The 27108-nt window shown below is 40.0% G+C and overlaps 2 protein-coding genes across 2 annotated transcripts; both read right to left on the minus strand.

The window, feature by feature from the left end:
* Positions 1–898: 898 nt before the first annotated feature.
* Positions 899–22697, minus strand: polr3b (polymerase (RNA) III (DNA directed) polypeptide B). The gene is made up of 28 exons (XM_053318679.1): positions 22575–22697; positions 22310–22342; positions 21619–21675; positions 21471–21535; positions 21281–21356; positions 20102–20202; positions 19782–19873; positions 19571–19688; positions 18924–19032; positions 18002–18124; positions 14748–14864; positions 14528–14662; positions 13154–13315; positions 12509–12709; positions 11604–11766; positions 10324–10477; positions 9962–10036; positions 9765–9863; positions 9544–9671; positions 8285–8494; positions 8048–8206; positions 7697–7814; positions 7311–7453; positions 4782–4885; positions 3581–3747; positions 2701–2814; positions 2392–2565; positions 899–1320 (listed from the first exon to the last, which is right to left on the minus strand). Exons 1-28 carry the CDS (start codon positions 22644–22646, stop codon positions 1191–1193), a joined length of 3399 nt encoding a protein of 1132 aa, XP_053174654.1. The 5' UTR covers positions 22647–22697; the 3' UTR covers positions 899–1190.
* A 1079-nt stretch (positions 22698–23776) lies between these two features.
* endouc (endonuclease, polyU-specific C) lies at positions 23777–26745 on the minus strand. The gene is made up of 8 exons (XM_053318802.1): positions 26681–26745; positions 25778–25834; positions 25589–25688; positions 25400–25511; positions 25185–25306; positions 24485–24597; positions 24225–24375; positions 23777–24120 (listed from the first exon to the last, which is right to left on the minus strand). The coding sequence occupies exons 1-8, from the start codon at positions 26689–26691 to the stop codon at positions 23845–23847; spliced, it is 942 nt and encodes a 313-aa protein (XP_053174777.1). The 5' UTR covers positions 26692–26745; the 3' UTR covers positions 23777–23844.
* Positions 26746–27108: the final 363 nt, after the last annotated feature.

A 27108-nucleotide genomic window follows, 5' to 3' on the forward strand; every position in this document is an offset into this window, starting at 1 on the left:
GTAGCAGAGAGTGCAGGGGCAGAGGGGTTCTAGTTTGCTTGACCCATTGATCCTTTATGTGTCTGAGGTTTATTCAAGTTACTATCTATGGCCTTGAACATGGCTCTGAAATATCAGTAGCCTAACTGTACTGTGTATTGATGAATGTCCCTGGTGCTGCAGTACCATACAGATGAGTCATTGTGCCTTTTTCTTGCTTTTGTCAGCTTTGTCTTAGATCTATAATATTCTCTACACTATATGCATACTATAACTACATTCAATTCTACATTATATTACAGTCTATATACTCTATATAATGTCACTGTTAAGATCAAAATGAAAAGTATCAACCTATAGGTGCAGAAGAATAAGAGGATCATAGAGACACACTGCTGCTGTTTGGTGTAATCTGGGAGTGGGGTACTTATTGTGGCCGAGTAAATCAACCTGCAACACTGATCGCACTGCTACAGTTATATAAGCTGAAGTTAAGTTTATACTGTCAAAACTACTACGGTGCATTTTGAAAAATAAGTAATAATAAATGCTTAATGTCCACATTCAGTGAAGGTAACTGGCAAAAATAAAACAAGATACAAGAGAATTTCATATCTCTTCAAGTTGGTTTTCATTTCTTACTGTTGTTCTAACTAGTTGTTGGCATCCGCTTTGAAGCAGAAACATGGAGAGAGTAGTGCAAAGTGATGCTTTGTCTTCTAAGAAACAGAAAAAAACTGTGCCAAATATTCATGAACTGCTGCCACCTTTTCCTCATGTGTTGTTATTCATTGTTTTATTCTGTATTTTAGGGTTGAGAACTTTCTAAACTCACTAAGTAACTATGTTGATGTTTGTAATTAAACAGGAAATGCTCAAGCTTAAGTAATCAAATTGTACAACACACTGCAGATAGTGAAATTATCTTTTTGTGTTTATTATATACACATACAAAGAGCAAAACAGAGAGAAATTATCAACATGAAACAGAAAGACCATGTCCTTTAACTTTACATTGTTTTGGTTTGTGAACAGCAACAGAAATAATCAGGTTTAAAAAAAAAAAAAAAAAAAAAATTCAAGCTTTAGCCTGTTTCTTTCTGGTGGTTCACAGATGAAACATCTCCCACAAATGATATCAGACTTTTAAAATGATATCGCTTACTCTAAACCTTTCACTCACACAGACCATGTTTCTGTTTCTGGCTGGGTCACTCGTTGTAGCGTGACAGTTTGAGTCGGGGGATGATGTTCATGGACTGCAGCTCCTGGAACAGCAGTTTGCAGGCATACGGGATACGCAGGGAGGAAACATGGCAGGACGACTTACAGTAGTGGCACCTAAAAGAAAAGGACGGAGAATCAGACTGGACACACACCAGGATAGCATAACTGTATTTCTGTCAGATCTGAGGACTTATACAGGACTGATGCTTAGCAAAAATGATCCAGTGCTGTGCAGTGTTATCAATCCATGTTGAATTTCGCCAACTTGTTTTTCCATGCCGCATTTCTGTAATTTGCTTTATTTGTCCACTCTGTACACACAGTATCTACTGCATGTCTTTCCTCTTTTGTTCTCTCTGAAATTTTAAAAAGGCTCTCAAGTGAGTTTTTCCTTTTTTGAGATAAGGGGTATAAGAATATTGTAGAGCTGTAAAGATTGTAAAGCAAATTTATAATGACTATTTATAAAACCAACATATCAGCTGTTACTCATGAAGTGTTCTGGCTCCATGATATCACAAAACAAAACCCAAAACAATATAGCAACACTTTTTCCATTTATCCCGATAACAAGAAGTTAATAAAAAGAAATGTTTTGTAACCCATTGAGACACAGAAGCATGTGACTTGATTGTCTATTTTTTGGAGCCAGATCTGAATTTTTTATTATTATAATATTATTATTATTTATTTATCTATTTCCCCCCCAGCTTAAATTTGTCATGAACAAGGCTTCTCTCAAGGCAATAGTTTCAGCCCACAAGTGCAGATGCAGGGCTGTTTTTATGTAAAGTATTTATTGATTATCTTTTTATTTCATTTTTATTTATTTCTATTTTTTTATTACTTATGAATGATGCACTAACTGGTGAGCACTTTATATTGACTTCTGTCATTTTAAAGATCCCATGAAACACTTTTAAAGACCTGCCCTCCAATAAATGTGAATTTCCAGCATAACATAAAATATTTCTTGAAAGACAGTAAGCTGCACTAAGGTTCTTCCAAGTTATCATGTGAGTCACCATGAGTGACAAACAGTGACTGACAAAAGCTCTGATGCTCTTTGTCTAGGTGTGTCACACAATGCCTCTTCAAATCTTTAGAGCACATGAGTACCTGTTACCCACTGTAGGAAAAACTCATCAGTGATACAAACATCTGCAGCTATAGAAAAGAAGTTACCATCCAGAGTATCCCAACAGGCCACACTGTCCGCACACATCCACCTCAAAGGCGTCACTGGAGATCATGAGGCGCTCCAGCAGTAACATGCTTGCTCCGTAGCCGATCAGACAGTCTCGCTCCATCTCGCCCAGACGCAGGCCTCCGTCTCGGGAGCGGCCCTCGGTCGGCTGCCTGATGGACAAATACAGAAAACAAAAACTGGTGAGAAATAGTTTTACTCAACCTGGTGGAAGTTTGGATTCTATCTAAAACTATCTCAGTTTTCATCGTATTTCTATGTAATTACAATAGGACCTTTGACTTTACCTGGTGAGAACAGCTCTGGGGCCTCGGGCTCTGGCATGCATCTTGTCCAGGACCATATGCTTCAGTTTCTGATAATACACTGGTCCAAAGTAGATATAAGCCTCCAGAGGTTCTCTGAGGACAAGACAGCAAACAAGAATATCAAACTAATACATCCATAAACATTGAGTCAACACTACAATACACAATACTATAATACACTACACTACACTACAATACAGAATATGTTCATTGCTAACATATAAAAATGAGTCACGTATAAAGTAACAATGCTAAATGTTTTCTGATTAAAATGTCTTGAATATGAGGGATGGCTGCTATTATATTATACCACTTGTGGATTTCTGTGAATCTTGGTCCAATAATTTGAATCATTTAGTCTCTCTCATTAACTCTGGGTTTTTATCCCGACTTTGGATCTTTTACAGACTAAGGGGTTTTCTGACTGAAGGTCTTGTGGTGATGCTGGTGAGAGCAGGGACTGCGTAATGTTAATGGTGCATTCTGGTGGCTCTTAAAATCATCAGACAACCTACATGTGACCAGAAACCTTTACAAGTTTCAGTCTGTTGTTTGAAGGTCAAACAAGTAACAACAACCAAAAACACTCAATAATTAAACACTGATGTCGGGAGAAGATAATTGGTCGTTTTTACATTAACGTGGCAGAGTTAATAAAATCTGTTCACTGAATAAACCAAAAATCCCGACATCACTGACAAAAAATCATTTCAGTTAATGACTACACATCTCAAGTTGTTTTTTACAGTGTACTGAAATAATAAAAATGAAAAGCAGCTACTGGAAAACAAAGAACTCTGTTTTTGGAAAACCTTGAGTAGTGAAGGGACAAGTATGTGACTTGTCACCTTTTTATTACCCGGTGATTCCTGAAGTGACGTAGTCCTTGCCCTGGTAGTTGTATCCGTAACGGATAAGATCCTCACACACATCCTTCACCTTGCTGCCTCCGAACGCTGTGCCGTAGTGAAACCGGCCATCCAGGACTCCCGCCTTCCCGGCTAGCAGTTCAATCAACTTTCCCACCTGACAGAATCAAACACACTGTTTGAAGTCCACAAATAAAACAGCAGCTCTGTTCATAACATAAACCTTTTGTGATTTACATTCTCTCCTGGCACTAAATGTTGATATTGTGCGTTTAGATTACCCATATACCCCTTGGGGTGGGAGCAGCAGTCTAAGGATGACTGATTTCAACAATTCCACTGAGGTCGCACCCAGAGGACCCCTGACCCCATCACATAAAAGGAAACACCTACTCTCATTTCACTCTTTGGCCACAGAAGCATCCTCCCGATCCAAACATTTCTGAGTCTTCCCCATGACAACCACAGCTAGCAAACATGCTGGCACTGACAACTCCGGCAGTAAAGATCATTCAGGTTTTTACAGTGTAAGGCACAAAAAGCGGGCAGAAACTCGGCCAAGTCATTCACATTCAGCACCATCCTACACTTCAGATGTACTGTGCGTGTTTGATAAAACTTCCACACTCTGCTACAGGCGGCGGCTTCACTGGCAGCCGTCTCCGCAGCAACAAATATCTGTTTGTGAACAGTAAGATTGCTGCTTAGCGGCATCAATAGACGTGTGCTCTGGAAGCCAACGATAACCCAGAGAGGAGAGGAGCTGGGATAATGAGGGTTTTGTCTGAGAAGAGTCGACACAAACTTATGAAGAGTGAAGGTCAACACAGCGACTGAGGCGATTCAGACTAAACTCACAAAAAAAATCCCCAAAAACGTCTCTAAGTTGTAGATTAGATGTCAGAAGTATTACAGCTGAAATGATTAGTTAAGTTAATCAGTAACAATTCTAAGAATGGATGGATCATTTTGAGTCACACTCACTGAGTCACTTTTCCCAAAACTGATGATTTGTCCTTTATGTTTAGTATTCAGTTTATAATCAAGACATCTGAAATGCTCCTTGTCCTGACAAAAATTCACATCAGCATTTTAGTTTTATAACATTTGATAGAATCTAATATAGAAAAGAGAAACTGTTCTGTCTAATAGAGATTAATAAAGCATTTCTTCACTTCTGAGGAGCCGTACCGTCATTCTGGAGGGATATCCATGAGGGTTCATGATGATATCTGGACAGATGCCTGTGTCACTGAACGGCATGTCCTCCTGTGGGACAATGAGGCCACAAACACCTGACACACACACACACATACACACACACATACACACAAACACACACACACACACACAAATAAACACAAATTAATAATGATGAACATTTGGTCAATGAACTCATCTGGCAAAGAAAAGAAATGAGGCAATTACAGCAGGGTGAGTGCGCTTAAACAGAAATTACACCACAAAAGGTCATGAGTACATAGATTTCTATTCAAGTAATACTGAAAGAATAAGTTAAATATTCAGCTAGTTGATAGTTTCATTTAGACAGTTCATTAATCATTTTAACACCATTTATCAGGTGAAAGTGGTTCCAGCTTCTTACATGTGAAGCTTTGATGTTGCTCTCTGTTTCACATAATGGTAAATGAAATATTTTTGAGTTTTGGACTGTTCATTGGACAAAACATGATATTTGGAGACATATTTTTAGCTTTTAACCGACTCAACGATTCAAATTAAAGTAGTTTGACAGATAATTGCAGCTCTATCTCAAACATCAAAACCAGCTTTGTTCATTAGCGTAAAGATGCTTTTCACAAATCAGAAAATTGGTAGTAAACCATCACTGAAATGAGTAAGACACAATTCATCTCTCTTCAAACTGTTTTGTTGTGCGTGTTGCTGCTGGGAAGCCTGGTGTGGACCTCTGGCGGAGCATGACATTTCCATACTCATGTGGACAGACAGGGTCCTCTTTTGATTCACATGATGTGGGGGGACGAGCACCCTGGTAGCCAGGAGTTTAAGTGTGAGTGCAAATGTTTGCTGAGGGGCCGAAGCACTCTTCCCTGGCCAGGGTAAACAGATTGTAGGCCCATTTGCAAATGAAAAAAAGAGAAAGGAGGAGAGAAGAGAAGGAGAGCAGGAAGTGGAGAAAGGTGCTTAGCTTGACAGGGAGACTGGGATTACACATCCATGACTTTCAGTTCAACTCAGAGGAAGTGGAGGGGATCAACTGGAGAGGAGAAATTGAATCCGTGCACGTGGGAAAAATTTGCTATTAGCCGGCCACAGCGCAGACTGTTGATGCCTTGCAGGATGTTGTAACAGGATGTTGACTGGGAACAAGTGCAGCGACTTACTGGAAAGTCATCCAACAGCAGGAAGGAGAGAAGGTGAACAAAAAGAGAAAAGGCGAGTATGGCAGGGCCAGGAGAGAAGGTAAAAGGGGAAAATAAAAAGAAAGAAAAGGCAGTAAAAAAAAAAAGAAAAAAAGGTTGGATATCAGGGTAAATGTAGGGTGAAAGAGGAATGAGCAGAGGAGGAAAGAAAGTGGAAAATGGTGGAGAAGGTGAACAGAGATATTCAGAGTAAGAGAGAGAGAGAGAGAGACACTAGTTCCCATAGCAGACATCCTCGGTGTTGTTTGTTTTGTGTGAAAGTGAATGATAAAAGAGGCATGAAATCAGCAGAGAAAAGCAAGACAACAGCAAGGGTCCACAGCCCTCCATCACGGCTCATACAGCTCCACGCTGGCGGCTCGTACAATGGGCCCCCACTACTGACAACCCCACCACCTCCTCCCCCACCTGCACCCCTGCACAGCCTCTACAGCTGTGTGTGTGTGTGTGTGTGTGTGCGCGTGTGTGTGACGGGTAAATAATTAACTTATTCTGCTCTGCTGACCAGGACTTATGAGACTGGTCATGAGTAGCTGGGAGATCTATTGCTGCAGCCAGTTTCACTTCTAATTAAATAAAACCATAGTCCAGGATTCTGTTAGTTGAGATTTCTAACTGAAAATTTAAAACAATTAAAGAAAGATTGGTTATTTTTGCCCCCCTTCTCAGGACAAAAAAAACAAAGCTTTTCTTAACTCTCTAAAGTAGCTATGAACGCCTCAACACAACTTTGGCCAAAAACAGGCTGTACCTCATCTGCACATCTGGGCCTTTCCATCCAAATCTCCTCCAGCTAACCCCCGGGCGACCTCTCTCTCTCTCTTCGTCACTATCTGAGACAGAAGACATTGTCCCATCCTGAGCTGACCGCCCCGTGGCCACCGCGTTAATGAAGAGAGTAAATTATGCATGGCGCCAGTTAGCTTTTTGATTAAAACATCATACAAGCCCTCTATAGGGGAGGTGCTGCAAAACAATGGAGGTTGTAAACACTTTTTTCCCCCAGCAGCAGCAGAATACTGCTGGGGTGTAATAAATTTGCATAGTCTGGCACAGGACAAAGAGCCAATTAATTGAAAAGAGCTCTTGAAAGATGAGGACAGGGGGGCAGTGACAGAGCAACAACGACCGAGACTTGACTCAAAAAACGCTCCGGCACACAGAGGACTAAAGTTTTTTTCTTCAGTCATGTATAATCTTCCACAACAGGTTCAAATCTGGCATCAGAGAGGTGAATATTAATGACATGCTTTGTGTTGTCAGGTTTGAGCTCAATATACTGCTAAAGACAGTGTGACAGAGTTGAGGATGGCACCTTTCTGTCCATGCCGACTGCTGAATTTGTCTCCGATCTCCGGTCTCCTCGTCTGCCTCAGAAGGATCTTGATGAGGAAAGCATCTTCGGCATTGGATGAGATCATGACCTTCTCGATGTATGAGTCTGTTGAGCCTTTATAGCTGCAGAAAGAGAACGACAGAATACACAACTTGATTTTCTTCACAGCAGGATTAACTGAAAGAAACTTCACAAGGGCTCAAGTTTTGTGCTGTGGTGTCCACCCCTCATCTATTTAATAAAAAAACAAAAAACAAAAGCTGAGCAGGTGAGTCCACATTGAGGAGACATCACTTGAAGCCAAAGCAAACGTAGTGGGATGGGTGGGTGGTTGGGTGTGGTGATGAGAGCTGACGTGCACTCACCTGATGGGCACGTCTCTGTACTGGGGCTGGCCTGGCTGGGTACTGCCCTCCAGTGGTGTCTGGGTGACAGTTGGCATGGATTTGTTCACCAACACCTGCTTGTTCTCTACTCTCTCACCTGTAGCACAAAAAAATACATGACTCATCCATGTTCATTATGTGCTCATTTAGATCTACAGAAGGTCTCAAAGACATGAAAAGCCCTTTGTGCAAAAACATTTAAGATGTTATGAAATGGTAAATGCTCCATGTTTTGGCAGAAATACTTATTATTATTAATGTCGATCACATGTATTATAAGATCAGTAAAATCAGGTGAGGACCAGCACTCCTGGTCTTGCTGGTACTCACCAGGGGAGCAGATGCCATCAGCGTCCAGGATGCTGTGCCTCCAAATGGGCTTTTGGGTGGCAGCATCCAACATGGGTCCCATCACCTTGTCAAAAGTCTGGTTGGTGTAACGCCGCAGCGTACACTTAGCGTTTTTATAGACAAGGCAGCGACCAAATCCTGAAAGGAAACATGGACATTAGGCTTTGGTTGTTGATATGAAAACTATTTTTTAACAGAAACCAGACAAATACTAACCTCTGTCAAGAGAGGCTTTGTTGAGGACCAGAGCATCTTCAATGTCGTAGCCGCTGTAGCTCATCACGGCCACGGTAGCGTTCTGACCGGCGGGCAGTTTCTCAAAGTCAATCAGCTCAATAGTTTTTGTTTTGACCATGGGCCTCTGAGGATACGCCAGCAAGTACATCAGAGTGTCGATTCGGTTCCTCTGGTTGTAGCCAATAGTACCTAGACACAGGAAACATAAACAGAAAATTCATATCTTTAATCTGTTGTTCAACATTGTTTAGCGCTTATTTTAAACCTATACCAGTATGATTATGATAAGAGGACTACAGGTGTTTAATCCTCCTGCTGGGTGGGTTGGGGTTGGTCCTGGTTAGCAACATCTCAGAGCAGCAGTGTGGAGGAGCAGGGTGAGTTATGGAATAATGCCTGGCCTCCCTGGAAGTCTTGACATTTGTCAGATGCTATTACTTCACAATCAGGCTACAAGCACAGAGTCTATGATAATAGGCCCGGGCCACACAACCAGATTTGCACATGTATAGGGCTGTCCACACAAAACAGACAAGGCAGAGGATATTGGGCCAAATATAGTTCCAGTCTGTGTTTTTGTAAAGATGGGGGGAAGTGGGGAGGGGGCGGACGGAGGTAAAGCGGTGGGGTGGGGGTGACCGTGGCTCTTACGAATGTTAGCAGGGCCGTTTGGGGAAGTTTTGGTTACCAAGGAGCTGCGGGTGCACACTCTGTGGTCTTTTGCAGCTGAGCACACTGACCCCCTGAGCACAGCCAGAGCAGACACAATGAATTGCTAATGACACTCTGGGTGACTGGCAGGGAAAGGGCCTCCGCACACACACAGCACAATAGAGAAACTACGCAAGCGCCCCATGTTTGATGTCCATGCGCATACACACACTGACACACACATAAGAAAAACACTCAATCACACATACAAATGGATTCTGACAAGAAGTAGAACAGGAGCAGAGTTTTTGGGAACACAAACTCACTGCTCACTTTACTTTTTGTTATTCTAATGTCCTTTTGTATAATTTTAACTAGTGCAAATAAAACTCTAAACTCTGAACTGGCAGATTTAGGGGGCTTAAGAATAGTGTTCATGTGAGATTAAATTACTGTAAGTGTCAGTTTTTGTGTGTATGCATTCACAGAAGTAAATACTGCAGCTGTGTGGAGGATGTTTGAGGAGGGATTTGAGATCTTCACAGTTTAATGACCTGATTGAAGCTACCTGTTCAGCTCAGTCTTACCCATGGCCTGCTTGCCCATAGCGCACTGGTATGTGTTTCTGGGTGACTGGTTGTGGTGGGGGTAAGGAATGAGGCCGGCACACACCCCGAGCAGTGTGAAGGGCTCGATCTCCAAGTGTGTCGTGTCTCTGTGGAAAAAAAAAAAAAAAAGAATGTGGAATGACATCAACACACCACGAGAAGGGTTTCTAATGTTTCAGCTAAAATCACGTGCCACTCACTTGTTAATCATGTGCTCATAAAGGGCGATCTGACAATCATTCTCCTCATTGACATCTAGGTACTCCACCAGGCCCTCGTGCAGGAAATCTTCAAAGGTCCTGGAGTCAAGAAGTTTCAGAAAGGATGAAAATCAAGACAATGCTCTTCAATTATATGCATACAAACACAAGCTCTCTTTCTTGACTTCCAGCCTCACCTGTAGCCCTGAGACAGATCTTCAATGTGTTTGTTTTTCACCATCGGCTGTCCCTTCTTCACTATGATGTACGGTCTAATAAATGGAAGAAACAGTGTTAAACTGACAGTAGCCTGCTTTGATTTGAGTCACTGTTCACTGTTTTCTTTATAAACTCTAACACATTGGGTAATAGATAGTAGAGGAAAAACAGTTTCAGCAAAGACTTTACATTTCCTGTGTAATTCCTTTTTAACAATGCACAAGATATCTACATATATTAAGAGAATATGACTAATTATCAGTTTTAGCATACCAGAAACAAGTACACTGCTTTTGTAAAGATATGAGCTCAGATGTGCAAAGTCTTCCAAACATCTCACCTGCAGAGACGTCCTCCATCAGATGAGATGTAGACGCAGCGGTCGGTCAGGTTGGTGGAGATCGACACAAACTCGTTGATGAAACCCGCCCTGCGCATCAACCTGAAGGTGTTGACCAGCTTATGATGATCTCGAATTACACCTAGGATGTTACCTGTGGATATAATGCAGACAGGTGAAAGAGATAAAGATAGAGTGTGTGAACATATTTACAGAACTTCACTCAAATTCACCTGTGAATGGAAAGGACTGTTACTACTCTGACATCAGGATACTTTTCTCCTATAACTGTACAAACACTGGAAGTGATAACTAAACTAGTCAAAAAGTGTGTCAAAAATGTCCTTTTTCATTTCCAGTAATCTATTTGTAAAAGTGTATTGCTGTCATGATCTATAACCAGCAGTCTGCAGTCAGTGATGCCTCTCAGGAATAGCTTTGTGATTCCCACATTGTGTCTTCAGTGGAGCTGCAACTTATTATTATTTTCGCTATTAATTCATCTTCCTATTATTTTCTAAATTCATCAACTCATCTATAATTCCCAAAGATGAAGGGGAAGTCCTCAAATTACTTTCTGTCTGACAAACAGTTAGTCAGATATTCTGTTTATGAACATACAAGACAAAGTAAAGTACACATATTGACATTTGAGAGGTTAGGATGAGGAAATGTTTGACATTTATGCCTGAAAAAAGACTCAATTGATGTTGATTAGTCTTAAGAAAATTTGCAGCAGCTATGTGTGTGTACAAACTTTAAACTGGAAAAAAAGAGAGAAATGCATTTACAGTAGAGCAGTCCACAAATGGTGAAAACAGTTCAAAGTGGCTGCAGAGTTGTGCTCATATCAAGTCTGACAGACGAGTGACTGGAGAACAGAGGAGACTCTGTGCTCCGCCTCTGTGTGAGGGCACATTTGCTGCGAACACACTCTGAAGGGCTTTGACACCTGCTGCTACCAACTAATTAAATGGTATGGCAGCTAATATAATTTGACAGTTATCAGTGGTGAGACAAACATATACAGTAATTAAGGGGCCAAGTTCTGACTCAAGAATAATACCTACTGCTGCCATGAAATTAATGACTTATCAGCTTCCCTGCAAAATACAAAATTGCCTTCTGTAAACTAAACAGAATATTTTCCCTTCATGTTCACAAGCAATGCATTCAAAACAGGGAGGGTTAGACTTTCTTTTTAAGTGATCTAAAGCAAAGCCTTCAATGTTAATTATCTCTGTATTCATTCATTTATTTATGCTGCGCAGGAGTTTTACCATTGAGGAAGACGAGGAAGACGCTGGGGTAGGAGAGCTCCTCTCCACACAGCAGGTTGACGTCTTCTACGCCTAGGTTGAAGGCCAGTTTTATGATCGGACCATCCTCCATGTCAGTGGTGATGTGGGTCATCAAAGCCAAGTTCTTCACAAGACCGCAGGCCTACAAAACCAGAACCACAAGGGCAAAGATTTAAAAGGTTTCTGTGTATTGGTTTAGAACAGACGACTCACAGCACTACTACTAGTACTGTGTCAACACTGTGTGAGATTTACACACAAGTTTCAACAATATTCAACATCCAGTGCATGATATCTTTAACTGACTGTCCTGTGACTGACTACATCAAGAGCTACTGTATGAAGACTGCATACATCTGACAAAATGTACCGATAATTCTGAATAAAAAGTCATTGTCAGGTGACTTTTTCAGAGTTCAGATACTGCCCCCCTGTTAAATGGTAGCGGTCTTTAAGCATCACTGGGGCAAAAACATTACATCCTCTCAACTGTGAAAGTTCAATGTTCAATCTGTCCTTCCAACACATAGTGCCAGTAAAAAGGTTGGACACACTTCATATTTAATTATCCACAAGTATCTGAAACTGTCTTTTTTTTTGGCCACACCCCATCCATGGATGAAGGCTTATTTTTTCCCCCTTTCCCACAAAGAGTACCAATGGTTGCTGCAGACACATGAAAGACTCCTGTTTGTATTGTTTTTCTTGATATATATGTACACACTGTATACATTTGTGATGTTCTCACCATGATAAAAATGTATCAGTCAATAGTTGATGAAACTCAATCAACAAAATGTCTAACAATTTATTATTAATTAATGTAGTTTATCAAGCAAAAATGTTCCAGCTTCTCCAATGTGATGATTCAGGTGCTCACTCACCTCTCCCTCAGGGGTGTCAGACGGGCACAGCATACCCCACTGCGAGGGCTGCAGAGAGCGTGGACCGCTGACCTTCCTGGTCTTCTCAAACTGGGAGGAGATCCTGGTCATCATACCGAGAGCTGATATGAAGGAGAGACGAGACAGGACCTGGGTGACACCCTGGCGGTCCATCTTGAATCTCTTCAGAGACCAGTTGCCCTTTGGACATAAAACAGCAAGAGAAATAAAATAAAGCATTTGCATTCACAATCTGCTATATTGCAATTATGCTTAAAACCAGTTTGCTGGTGCTTTAAAGCAAAGGGGATGCACGCAAAACTTCTGCGCTAAAACTCAAGTTTCTGCACCGACTGAGCCACTACACTCAGACAGTCCACCTGTCGTAGGGAGTTCATTGTGAGCTCAGCTTCAATGATGGTTGTTTACATTTTAACACATTTTCTAACGTGTGTGAGTTCTCACAACTGCTTTATTGAGGTCACTATAATTTCCATCTGAAGTAAAGTAAAGAAATCTGCATTAAACATTAAACAAACTGATGAAAACAATCACTTTTCTAGCTAAACAGCATTTAGATAATTTAGATGTTTGTTGCTGTTTGTGGAGAAGTGTTATATTTGTATTAACCCTGCATCGACTCACCGTAGATATGGCATTGACCATGCCATTGGTGATCTGATCCTGTCGCATGTGCTTGACCACATCAAACTGTGCTGCTCTCTGTTTGGGGATGATCTGATCTGCAATTTTCTTCAGTTCAGAGTTGAACTTCTTAAACAGATCTTCAAACAGCAGAGACAGAAGCTGAAAAGGACGGGGGGGGGGGGATGCTCGTCGGTAAAAACATACTGGTTGATATTTTGCATTTGTCAAGTCTCCAAACAAACCACTGAGTGAGAACAACTGTTTCAGAGATAGAGTCATCATTGTTTCTTCACGCAGTCTGGCTCTCAGATCTCCAGGCATGCTGCATCTGTTGGTGTCTCTTATCAGTGCTGGGGTGCGTTAACAAGTCAAAATGTAATAACCAGGTGTGCCGGCTCACTGATAAGCCTGACCTGGCCTCCCTCCCAGGTCCCTGTCCTCCTCCGCCAGGCCTACAGGAGGCAACCTCTCTCACAACCCCCACCCACCCTGTGCATTAGCATACATCAAAACAAACAGGCGGCGCTGCTTGAAATTAATAAAGAAATTAAGCTTCCGTTGCGCAGCCAGGCCAATTAGTTGAATGTCAGGGAACCATAATTGGAGAGTGAGGAGATTGCTGGCGTTGTTAGTGTGTAAGCCCCTATTGAAAGAGGGCTCTGTACCCCCCTTCCTCCCATCTCCTGCTCCTTATACAGAGCAGGTTGGGGGGGAAATTAAAGGCCTTAAGACAGCAGTAATTACATTATCAGAGCCGGGCCTGCGGATTAGCTCAATCGCTCCAGTCAAGACAGCATTTCTATTGTCACAGTGCTGAAAAATCCCCATGCTTCCACAGCCTTGGGATTTTGCTGCCACCGCATATCTCTCTCCTGACAAAGCCAGGCTGAAATACGGGGAGGAGGGGGGAGAGAAAACAAAACAGGGAAAAACAAAGCTGAGGGAAAATAATGAGAGTCTTATTAAAAGAAGGAGGCAAGAACAAAGATGCAGGTGAGAGATCAAGGCTGGAGCAGCCGCTGTCCTCTGGTCCAGCACTGTGATCCATTCGCACTGAAGCACACAGGAGGACGTGCTACGTTTCTATACGCGTGTTATTAATAAGAATCAAGCATGTTTTGTTTTCCCAGAGGCTCTGAGAGTAAAGAATAAACACTTTTCAGGTGAAAATGAATGAATGGATTGCCAGTTCAACAGGGTGCCTTTTAGTGCCACATCTGAACTCGGCCTCATTTTCAGTTTCCTGTTGATCAAAGAGCACTGAACAAATAAACTAACCTTAATGAGTATGTTGTTTTTGTCGCTGGCTGAATGGCTGGTTAAACAAGGTATGAGCAGTAAAATGAGAACTCACGGATGATAGAGGCTTACCTGTCCAGCCAACTCCAGACGTTTGTTGCCATAGTAATCTCTGTCGTCCACCTTGTTATCCCCTTGAGCCAGGATCACCCTCCGCACCATCACAGCCAGGTAAATACACTTGGCCCTAAAGTTAAACTCTTTAACCTGAAGACAAATTATAACTTTTTAGAAATCATAAAAGGAGTTACATTTAGTATATTCCAACACTCTGGTCAGTCGGTTTACATACAGGCACGTGTGTGAGGATAAGTGACGCCAGCAGTTCTCTGGCCTCCTCCATCTTGGTCTTTTTGGGTCCCCCCCACATGCGCTGCCTCCGAACTTTATTCCCAAGATACCTCAGAGCCTGAGACACAGAGCAGCACACAAAGCAGAGCTCAGATCTTTCTTCATACATTTGTTTGGCGAATATAAAGATTTTACGTCCTCTTTTTTTATTCAACAAAATATGAAGAAGAACTTGATGTATCAGTGGTGAATAGAACTTTGCCTTAAAGGGGAAGTACACCAACATAAATACCACTTTTACCATTACTTATCACAACTACTTAACCTATGAAAACAGCTGTATCAAGTCTTATGTGGTCGTGGAGAGAACTGTCTGTCTGAAAAAGTCTGATTATAAATTTGATATTGTTAAGTACATAGCAACAACAACAACAATTTTGACAAGATAGAAAGAAAAAAAAAATATTCGCATACAATTAGGACACTATGTGCAACACAGTCAAATTAAGTCAGAATGAGGTAAAGGAACAAACAACAACGTGTGCTGAGGTTTGCTACACAGCGCTTGACAACAGTTCAGTTTGAAATAAATAAAAAACAACAGTCACACTTAAACATTTAAAGAAGTTTTGTGTGTGGAATTTTCTAAAGAAAAAGGACATCAAATGTGTGTATTAAGCTTGTGGGAGGTCAAGTGAATCGCAAAGGGTACACACACACACACACACACACACACACACACACACACACACACACACACACACACACACACACACACACACACACACACACACACACACACACACACAAACACCTGAGTCAGTGTTACTCTGGAGCGCTCTACAGGACTATACAAAAGGTCAAAGGTTAATGAGGCTGAGGACTTTTAGCCAAGACCACCCACCATGCCTCCATAAGACAGAAAACATATACTATATATAAATATACATAAATATACTATCTATAAATAAATAAATACTTTAGGGTAGACGTTAAGTGTAGAAATTCAATTGCAGACAAACAAACAAAATTGTTTGATGAAATGATGTATTTTTGATTCTGATGTCCAAGCACATCACTGCTTAAAAAAGAAAAAAAAAGATGACAGTCAAATTTAGTTTAGGCAGATTACTTATCATAATCAGATAACAATGTTTCTTAAGCCTTATCTGCCTTTAATTATATAGATTTAGGCCTCATTGTGCACAATACAATGACCCAATGAATACCATGAAAAGACATCACGGAGGCTGGCCGACGGAGAAACATGAGAGCTGTGGCGGCCGGTTGCTAGGAAGCAAATGTGGCCTCAACAATGCATCGGTGGTTCGTCTAACAACATAATCTTTATGAAAAACAAATTGGCCGATTGCATTCATCTGTACACGTCAAAGAAAACAGGCGGGCCTGCTGAATAACCCCTGAAAAGCGTTACTTAACTGGCTGGTAAGACAAAAACCTTAGTCATCTGATCACAGAGACAAAGAAAATACCTTCTGTCAACAGCAGCATCCTGCTCTTCAGACACATGACAAGCACACATCAGGACCACCAGTTACAATATCAGCATTTATTGACTTACAGCTGAATCATATTGTAATGATAAGATCTTATCATATCATTCTACACATTGCTATTGTCCAAATTAAATAAAAACTGGAGCGGAGAAAAAAAAAGACAACTTTGTGGTTTTACAAGGGCCTATGACCCCGACTATTTCTTGGCCAAAGTCAGTAACTTCCTGGAGTCTTGGAGGGAAACTATAAAAGAAGTGAGGGTCATTACGTCATAATACCAACGCGCTTACTCTGCTTGGTGTCAAATTTTGGTGCCAGTTCTATTGAAGCGTTTTGGAGATACATGGAGAAGCACAATAAAACCCAACATATCTACGTCATATGACCTTTGAAATGAAAGAGCACAATTCAGAGAATACTGACTGATTCTTCTAAATGTGGGAATAGACTTATTTTTGTTGATTTATAAATAGTATCCAAACATGATAATAGGCACACTTTACAGGCCTCATAGGGAGTCAAATTTTTAAAAATGTTGCAAGTGAAGGGTCCCTTCAAAAACTGAGTTTAAGATGAATAAATATTGTTAAAAAATCTTTCTTCATTCCTTCTTTCTTACTTTCATTTCAGAGGCCGCTTTAGGATGTTATTTGCTAATGATAGCTAACGTTGTAGTAAAGATCACATATTCAAATTAAATGTGTACAAATCTCCTCTGATTAACTGTGCATGTTAGGCTGTAAATGAACCCTTAGCTATAAAAGAATAAGGTCATACATTTCATGGCTATCAGATACTTTTAGAAAAACAAACAATGAACCAACTCATAATTATGAATGAAGCTGTGTTCAAATGGATCATTTAGTTCATTTAGTTAGGGTGTTATCACAGTTTAGCTAACTTACTAACCTCAAAAATTATTGAATTAATAAACAAATCAAATGAAATGCACCTTGAAAAAACACAAAAAAAATGTGCTTAAAAACAATGCATCGAAACACCAGTGTCTGCATCATCAAGACTGATAACCTGTGAAACAGAGATGAAGGAGCACCGCTAAGCTAACTGTGCTGAGAGCTTTCGAGTGTGGCACAAATGAGCATTTGCGTGCCACACGGTGACGTTATGACCCTTCCTTCTTTTAGTTTCCTTTGGAGTCTTGTAGTCACTGTGAGGTTGCCAGGCAACCAGCAGTGACTCCAATTAGTGAGGTGTAGATGTACTTGTGTTGATGCTAAGCTGAACTAACAGGTGCCTTGCTTTAGCTTTATATTTACTGTACAGACATCACAGTCTTGTCATCTTACTCTCTTCAAGGAAGAAAATAAATGTGTTTCCTAAAATGTCAAACTAGTCCCTTAATAAAGAAACTATATACATTTATACATCTGGCTCAGAGGTTCAGTTAAAAAGATCTGAGAAAAGCGTTCCGGTCTTAATGTGACTTTTTAAAATAATCAAATAAAACTTTAAAATTCTCCTTACTAGTTAATTTTTCACTTGTGTCTTATTTATTTATTTATTTTTTCCTCTTCTAATTTCTTTGTGCATACATGTTTTTGGTATTACTACCAGTTTTATTATAATCCTCCTATTTAAACACTGTTTTGGTAGATCTGGAGTAAAGCTCCTCCAGAGTCACAGAAGACTTTATACTCACAGACGAGGTGGTAATCATGATGAGTAAACTAACTGGCGGAATACCCCTTTAATTTCATGACGCTGACCACTGAGGTACCTGAGTCTGTGTGAATATCTGGGCTTTCTGACATTCCTCCAGACTGGGGGCGAAGCTGGCCATGACGTGCTCCTCTGTACCGATCATCTGCACTATCTCCTGGTCGCTCTCCACACCCATGCCCTGTGAGAATGACACGCAGCACAGTCTGTCCGTTATGAGGTGAAAACTGAGAAGAAATGACAAGATTCAAGGGAGGAAATGTGTGGACTGTCCGAAAATTAACAATAAGTCGTCCATTTGTGTAACCAGATAAAGACCAAATACACACAGGGTGGACATTTTTCTAGTAACTGGAACAAGAGGTGAGCTGGGAGGCATGAGGAGGAGAAGTGTGTGCACAGGGAGGGAGAGGTGAACTGGGAGTCGTAAGGTCGTCTGTCATTTGCTTATGGAAATGTGAGGCTGTGGGAACTGATGCACTCGTCCCAACAGTGGATCTGAGGTAGGTTTAATGCAGCCGCTGCCAAACATGAGGCGAGCCAGAGGAGAAGTCACCCAGGATATACAAGTGCAGGGCAAACAGAGCGAGTATACGAACTGTGTCCTGTGGATAATGACTGCTGCTTGAAACACTGACATGTGCCCTCAGATTTGTCCTCAGAGGGGAGAGAAGCTAATGATGCCAGCTGGCCACCTGACATTTTCACTGAGAGCAAACAGCGACATAAAAATGAATCTTGATGAAGAATCATTGAAACTACAACTGACTCAGTGGATTCATGTATTATTAATGCTGCATGAATTATTTTAATACAAACAATTCTGTGGAAAAACAAAGTGAAACATAAATCACTTAAAGTTATGTCAGAAACTTTTGCTTCAGCCTCTGAGACACAACTTCCTCCAACATCAGCCAGCTGTCTTGTGGCGCCCCCTACTGTACCCAGCATCTCTCATTCTGATTACAAACGCTCCTCACCTTGAATATGATGGCAATGGGAGCGTCCTCTGACAGCGTGTTGTGTCTCAGGTAGAATCGGCCTTGTTTGACAATCATGTTAGTTCTGCTTTTCTTCTCATGAGTGGAGCTGATTGGAATTAGAGAACAGAATGAGAGCAGTCAGAGCAGATGAGGAAACAGGAGCATCAGCGGTTTCACACACACAAAAAAAAGAAAAAATAGGGAACCAATTAAGACAAATGTAATATTGTTAGTTTTAGGAGATAACTGTATTTCTTAAATCTCTAAAAAGAGACAATTTCAGGTATTAAGAGGGAATTACTATTACTATTTTTCAACAAATTGTGCCTTTAATCTAGTACAGAGTATATCTTAATGAGACAAATAAAAAGATTACATATAGAACTAACCACACACACACACACACACACACACACACACACACACACTATACTGGGTAATTGAAAAGCTCCTCTGCTTTCTTTATGTTTGAAGTATATATTTTTTTCAATGCTGATTATTAGAAATCCATCTCAAGCAAAGGGTTGGATCTTAAGAGCTGATACTGCCTATTTTTGAGGTTTCTTTGTAGGTTTTATACTTTCATTTAATGCTTTAACGTCATTGTACTGAGTTCCTAGTTAGGAGACATGTTGTTACTGCACCTGGTAACTGAGGCTCCGACTGCCCCCTTCCTGTCCTGCTCCACAATGATTCGATTCTTGGAAAGCTGTTCTTGGATCAGAATGACTTTCTCCTGACCTTTTACAATGAAATAGCCCCCTGTGGAAGAAAGCCACATGGTGTGTGATTACTGCTTTCCTTCTTTGTCATGAGTTGAAATGGGTTTAAGATGACGGTTTTGTGATGCAGTACCTGGATCCAGAGGACATTCGTTGAGTTTGGAAAACTCCATGGGCGTCTTTCCTGTGAGAACACAGTTGGAGCTCCGCAGCATGATCGGCATCCTGAGAAACAAACATAGTTAAACATTAATGACAAGAAAATATGTGATTGTTTTGTTTGACTATTAGTGTCAAAGCAAATCACATAACAAAAGAACTCCAAACAAAGAATAGAGTTAGAGCAAATTAATTGATTTGTGGTAAAGATGAGTGACAGATGCCAGATTAAGATTCATGAAAAGGTTTTTTGGTGTGTGAATTTGGACAGTGAAGGTCAGAGAGGTGAGCTACCGTCCGATGGGCAGTGCATTGCGGATGATTCTCTGACTGCCGCGCGTGTACTCTATGTCCACTGTAATGGGTGCAGAGTAGGTCATGTCTCTGAGACGACACTGGTGGAAACACAAACAGGAAGAATGAGCTGTAAATGTTCTGACATTTTGATCTGAAGATCTCTGATGGCAGACTCTCTCTCCAGAGTCATATGATCTTTTAAAAAAAGTGACATTACAGGTTTACATAAGTTCTCTGTTGGATCTGCAACAAATCATTATTCAGTTATCAGTTCATCGTTGTATTATTTTTGAGTGATCCATTTAATCATATAATCCATGGAATTAGAGCTGCATAGTCAAATAGTTGATTCATCGATTAATTGATCAATAGAACATTTATAATTAACTATTTTGATAATCGTGCTAACATTTTTTCAAGAAAAGATGCAACAACTTTCTGGTTCCAGCTTCTTAAATGTGAATATTTTCTGTTTTATTTAGTCATCTATGATGGTAAGCATAACATTATAAGACTGTGGACTGTTGATCACGACAAAACGACATTTTAGGTTCAATCTTGGGCTTTGTGAAAATGTGATCGACATTTTATAGTCTAAATTGATTAATTGAGAAAATAAATCAACAGAATAACAGATAATGAAAATAATCATTAATTGCAGCTCTACATAAAATATCTAAAGAAATTGTGAAAAGTACATTGTAAGTTGCTACTGCCAAAATAAATGTAATATAAATATATTTTAATTAAAAATCACATCATGAACATTTTAATCTTTTTCACTGAAAATGAGAATAATGTGAATTCCCTCTAATAAATCGCAAATCATATCACAATTGCAACATCAAAGACTAACATTAGATTTTTTTTTTAATTGAAATTATAAAGTGGTATATTTACAGAGTTAGAGCTAAAATAAAATCCGGCACCGGACCTGGCAACCCGACTGCTGGAATTACTTTTTGGTTGTTGCGACTACGATCTCGAGACATTAGATGGTGTTGTTCTGCTCATTCTACATATTCTACCTTTAATTTTCTTTCAGTCTCCTGGTTGTTTTAGTACTAATCCGTATAATTTTAAAAATCTGTCACACTATAACTACATATAGTTAAAAACCATCAGTGATTCATATTCCTGAATTTTCCTTTATTATTATGCAACAAACTTGTTCACCTCATGAGGAGAAACTGGTCGTGTTACATTGAAGCTTTCTTCAACATCAGGCATGCCAACGTAAATGTTGAGGTATCTGAAAGAAAACACATAAATCTTTGAGTGTAGAAGCTGCTGCGTGTTTGTCTGATGTGTCATCACTGTCGAGAACTATCGGCTGAAGAAGACATCAAGAGATCTTGTGACTTACTTGAGGTACCACATGGGATCAGCGTCACTTGTGATCTTCTCGTTTGCTTTCATGATTTTCTTTATCTATAAAACGAGATGTTCACATTTACTCACAGAATTCAGCTCAATACGCTGTAACACACACTCATGTCTGGGTTGTGTTTTACCTCCACATTTATGAAATAGTTGAACGAGTCGATGTGCTGCTTCACCAGCCCTTTCACCTGAAAAATACAAAGACATGATGGATTCAAGTTCTCCATAGAGAAAAAAGATCATTGATTGATAACGGATTGAATCTTCGCTGCTTCCAGATGCTTAATGTGTCGATTTCCTGCTCCTCCCTGTCTCTTTTATTATGACTAATCTAATATTCACCTCTGATTTGGCAAAGACACATACATTTGAAAGCATTGATATAGAAAATGAGCAATTAATATACCGACACACATTCTCATCAGAAACAGACAAAATTTAAAAAATAAACTCAGTTCTATATTCTGCGAAATGGAAATTTAAAAAATGATCCAATGTCAGCACCCACCAACATGCTGTAAAGAAAATAAATATATTTGTTGAGTTCCAAATCAATGGATTAGATGTTATTAGGTTTATGTTACATCAATGTGATGACGTATATTTGTCAGCAATTTAATTTACTTGATTAGACCAAAAACTCAGACTTTCCCTTCTGGTTATTAGTTGTCTTCTTGAAAATGAACTATTTTGTGACAGATTTTAATATCACAGCACAAAGTTCTGACTACTGTGAAAGAGGATTTATATGATATCACCCACTACTAGTTGCAGCATTTGATTTAGTCAAAGGCAGACAGGTACAGGTGTGTTGTCTCTTACCTTCAGGAAGGCTGGCAACAGTTTCCATTTTTCCTGTTAAGAAAAAAAAAAAGAAAGAAAGACAATCACTCATTTGAGACAGTTTTTATTCACGAACTGCAAATTCAGACAATGACTTAAGCTAACTGGCTGCTCCGACTAAAATATGATTTTTTTTATGTAGCTACATGAATAAACAATAAATAAGTGGACATATTAGCTGTAGTTTGGTGTTCACATGTCCTCCGTCCAGCCTGCATGTGAGGTTGCTGTGTTTTAAACTCACCTCCACCGTGTCCACAGGAGCCGCCAGCTGCTGCGGAGACATGCCGCCAAAGTCGTCTTCAAGAATCTCCATATTTACTTTTATTGGTCAACAATAAACATGTAAAACTCTCCTCATGCTGACAGTGTTGTTATAAAGCGGCGGAAGTCGCTGCAACATGCGTCCCGTCGTGTGTTCCACTGTAAAATGTCCGTGCGGGCGGAACCAAAAACAGTGTTCCGCGTATGAAATAGGGAAAAATGATAATAATTTTTGTTATGTTATCTGCAGGGATGGACGGATTCCTGGTAAAAAATCCTACATTTACTGATACTTTATTTGTTCCATTTTGTCCATATTTATACCATGAGACAACAGTTTTTTTTACATTCGTCAGGCACCCACCCACTCAAAATGTATTTTTCTTTTTGTTCCTGCAGCTGGATGTTTGATGATGAATGACACTAGAAAGCTGTTTCCACAGTCCTCTGCTGAAGGGAGAGGTTTCTCTGTGCTAATCTTAAATCTGAGTTTAATGTCGGCACATTTCAAGTCCTGGTTGAAGGTGGCAAACACCTTCAACCAGGACTTGAAATGTGCCAACTCGTTTGGAGTCAGTTCTGGTCCAGTATTCAGTTTACACAAGAGTGATGTGGAAACATTGTTGTCAGTGGTGGAAGAAGTATTCTGAACTTTTACTGATTTAAAAGTAGTAATAACACAGTGGAAACGTGCATTCAAAAGTGTACCTTTTTACAAAAACTGCAAGAGTATTATGAACATAATGTACTGATTATGCAGAGTGGCCCTATTCAGAATGTTATACTATTATGTACTACATTATTTAAATTATTATCAATGAATTAAGCAGTATTGTATTGTGGCAGCTGGTTGCATTATATCATATAACTATAATATATAATTTCCATCTAGGTAAGTAGAAGACCTAAAAATGTACATTATTACAATTATTTCAATTTAATAGATGTAATCAGTTACTTTCCACTGATTATTATGGTTTTGCTAAATGTACTGATGTAAAGAAAGATTTTCTTCTACACTTTGCATACAAATCAATTCATTACAAATAACAGGTTTACATTTTTTTTTCATTTTATTAGCAAAGGACATTGCATAAAAACATCAAGTATTAAACTTAATCAGTGTCTTTATACAATGAAAGTAATGGAGTTATGCCATAGTAGCCCGTTATAGTGTTTGAAAATATTGGGGGGGGGGGGGGGGTAAATATACAGTAACTGTATGACAAGTGAAGTTGAGGTCATCCACATCAATATGAATGCTGTCTAACATGTCTGCCATTGCTGCTCAGCAGTCTGGGGTACGCCGTCCCGAGGGACTGTCCGTGTCGGATGACCACCAGCTCCATCTGACACTGGTCGATGTTAACCAGCACTGTGGTGCTTCTCTCAGTGTTCATTAGGAAGACGATGGTGAAGACAGCCATTTCAAACTCCGGGGTTGTCCCGATGAAGGCGCTGCCAACGGGCTTAACCACATTGTGCCAACTGAACTGCAGGTTCAGAACATGGTCGTCTTGATCCGGCTGTAGACAGAAATATATGAAAGTTAAATTGGCAGAAGTCTGATACTAATGTGTGTGGATTTGAAAGAGAACAGGTTTCCCTTCTGGTTAACTGTTGCACTCACTAAGTCTTGGTTTCTGGCCTTGTATCCTTTGTAGTCCAAATGGTGGTTTTTTTCTTGCAGGTAGAACTGGATCCAGTTGTGAAAACCAACGATTTCTGTTCCAGATTTCGTCTCTCCAACAAAGACATGCTCAAATCCACTAGAGTCCAGCCTAGTGGATGTTTTAAAATTCACATAATTCACTTATTTTATTCTAATTTAAAATGAATCTAACAAACAGACAAGCATCTCATGTTTGGCAGGATGTAACAGTGTCTCACCCGGTGTTTCTCTGCCTGTGGTAGAGTTTGAACCAGATCAACTGCAGCTGACTCTTAAACTGTCGTAAGTTAGAGCTTGACTGTCCTTTGCTCACCAGATACTGATGAGCTCGCTGTGAAGAAATCACATTAACAACATTACATCACAGCAATACAATTCATGTCTGCTGTTACACACCTTACAGAAAAGATTAAATGTGTATTCATAAAACTATTTTTTACTCTCCTTCATTAACAGGTTATGAAATGATGCATTGCTTCACAGATACATGTTACAATGTGAACTCAAGGAATGGGGACTTTTGTTTTGAAATTAAGCCATAATCAGGTTCATCTAAACATGCTGTTCTTCCAAATATAACAAGTACTGCATGTCCACATTTTTCCAGTGATCCTCTTTAGGGAGATGACTGCAGCTACACGCCAACGCAGCATTCCACAGCTGCACACAGATGTACATGTTTTTTTTCTCTTTAACATCATGAAGTAATGAGTTCAGACAGGCAGGAAGAGACAAAACTCCCTCTGGAGTTTGACTGCAGCCTCAAACAACCAAATGTAGGAAGACAACAACTTATTGTAAGAGTCATAAGACATCTAGACTGAAGACAAGCAGCTGGACAAAGACAAAAGGTGTGCAGTAGAAAGCAGAAACTGAGCTGTTGAAATATGAGGCTTGGTTGTAACTTGTCAAATGTACCTTCATGACGTTTGTCTGTAAGACGGCATCCAGAAAGAGATTAATCTCCAACAGTTCCTCTGTTGTGACTTGTTCCGTCACGCCTGTGGACCTCTCATAGTTGTCCAGGAGTTTCACAAAACCTGTACAGACATTTATTTAGAGTTTCCAAATTAGCTCAACTTTTGAAGCTCAGGAAGTGAGAAACTATTTTTGTCTGTTACAGAGACACTTACGAGAGATGGTGGGGATAGTCCTCAGTTTGTTCTCATTAACGTTGGAGAAGAGAGGCATTGAGGCGTAATCTTGAGCAACATGACTGCCCTGGGTCACGAAACCAGCTCTACCCTGGACGGTTCAAACACAGAATACGCCTTGTAAAAACAGAAACTTAAGTGTTGTGTAAAGGAGGGCAGCTTTCATACCTGAACAGAGAGGGTGTAATCTATCCCAGGCTTCATGCGGTTCACATCCAACCTCCACAGATCATTGAAAACAGTGGACAGTTCCTGGTTTACAGTCGGTCTGTTACAGACACAGATAGAACTGACAAATCCTGACAAATCCAGAAAACACTGAAAACTCAACAAAAATGTTGACATAAACTGCCGTACCTTGAGGCATCGAGTCCACTGAGAAACACTGCCAGCAGGGCGACGACCCCACAGAACCTGCTCATCACATATTAGACATATTGAACATAATACATTTACTCAAGTATTGTACTTAATATTGAGGTATTTTACATTTTACTCTACTCCACTACATGTCAGTGAGAAATATTGAACTTTTCACTGCACTACAGTGTTAGTTATGTTTCAGTTATACTAGTTATTTATAATTTGATCTTTGAAAATCTTATGTGAAATATCACAGGCAAAGCCTTACAAAAAATGTCAACTTTCAGCTGTTAGCACTATAACCAGACACATTTTCCCACTTAACTTCTCAGCTGTTCAAATAATAGTAACTTTGTGGCCCAAAGAGGCAAAAATCAACAACATTTTACAACAAACAAATCAAAAAGAAAATCTGAAAAATGTATACAGATTCGTGCAGCAGGATTTTTTACTTCTTTACTACATAAATGATCATCACAACAGTGAAATGCTGCCAACACATTGATGCATCAGTAGTAATAATGTGCTTTATTAGGCATCTTTAACACATAAGACACAGGGAGAAGATTTCTTGCAAAATCAGAAGCCTACTTTTACTTCTAATACTTTAAGTACATTTGGCTGCAAATACTTCTGTACATTTACTTAAGTAGGATTTTAATGTAGTGGAGCATTTATACACTGTAGTTATCTTGGTACTTCTTACACCACTGACACTTTTAATAAATACATTAAATCACTGACCTCATTAAGTCTTATTGTCTAACATCAGACGCGTTCAAGTAAAAACGATGTTGGTGTAAAATCAGAACAGATTTCTAAACTACAACACCGGATGAAAAGTTCATATGCATTAACATGATTTTCAAATTTGTTAAGACAAAACAAAATACACACCTTATAGCCATGATACTTCTTACAGGTTTCCTCCTTCAGCTCACACAACTGCACTCGACTTTTCACTGGTGTCTATGCACTGCGCATGCGCAAAGCCGGTGGACAGGCTTTGAGGCCAGTTTCATCATGTAAACACCAGAGGGCGCTTTGCTACAGTCGCCATTGCTCTGATGTGTAAACTGTAGAGATTACAGCTTCAAATTCGTGAATGATTTCTGATCCTTTTGTTTTGACCCGTTTTCTTTACTTTTCAAACTGAGAAAAATGTTGTTTGCAGAAATGTTACAAAAGTGCACCTGAGAGACCAAACTGCTTCTATTATGTGTGGCTCAGTCCCTCCCAGACAATGTGAAGGGGTGTAAAACTGGACTCTGGGAACATTTATGGAGAGACAACCTGTCCAACTTTGTTGTATTTATTAGGATCAC

This window comes from Scomber japonicus, chromosome 5, assembly GCF_027409825.1.
Source record: "Scomber japonicus isolate fScoJap1 chromosome 5, fScoJap1.pri, whole genome shotgun sequence".
Lineage (NCBI taxonomy): Eukaryota > Metazoa > Chordata > Actinopteri > Scombriformes > Scombridae > Scomber > Scomber japonicus.

Bases quoted from the DNA above. Each gene is read 5' to 3' on its own strand.
- endouc (XM_053318802.1), bottom strand. The intron at 25,307-25,399 runs GTAAGTGTCTCT...ATGTCTGTACAG, and splicing joins GACTATCCCCACCATCTCTC to GTTTTGTGAAACTCCTGGAC. The intron at 24,121-24,224 runs GTGAGTGCAACA...TTCTGTCTACAG, and splicing joins AGGCCAGAAACCAAGACTTA to CCGGATCAAGACGACCATGT.
- polr3b (XM_053318679.1), bottom strand. From the start codon at position 22,646: ATGGAGATTCTTGAAGACGACTTTGGCGGCATGTCTCCGCAGCAGCTG. The intron at 19,874-20,101 runs GTAGCTCACCTC...TTTGTTTCTCAG, and splicing joins AATGCACTGCCCATCGGACG to GATGCCGATCATGCTGCGGA. The intron at 19,689-19,781 runs GTACTGCATCAC...TTTCTTCCACAG, and splicing joins CGAATGTCCTCTGGATCCAG to GGGGCTATTTCATTGTAAAA.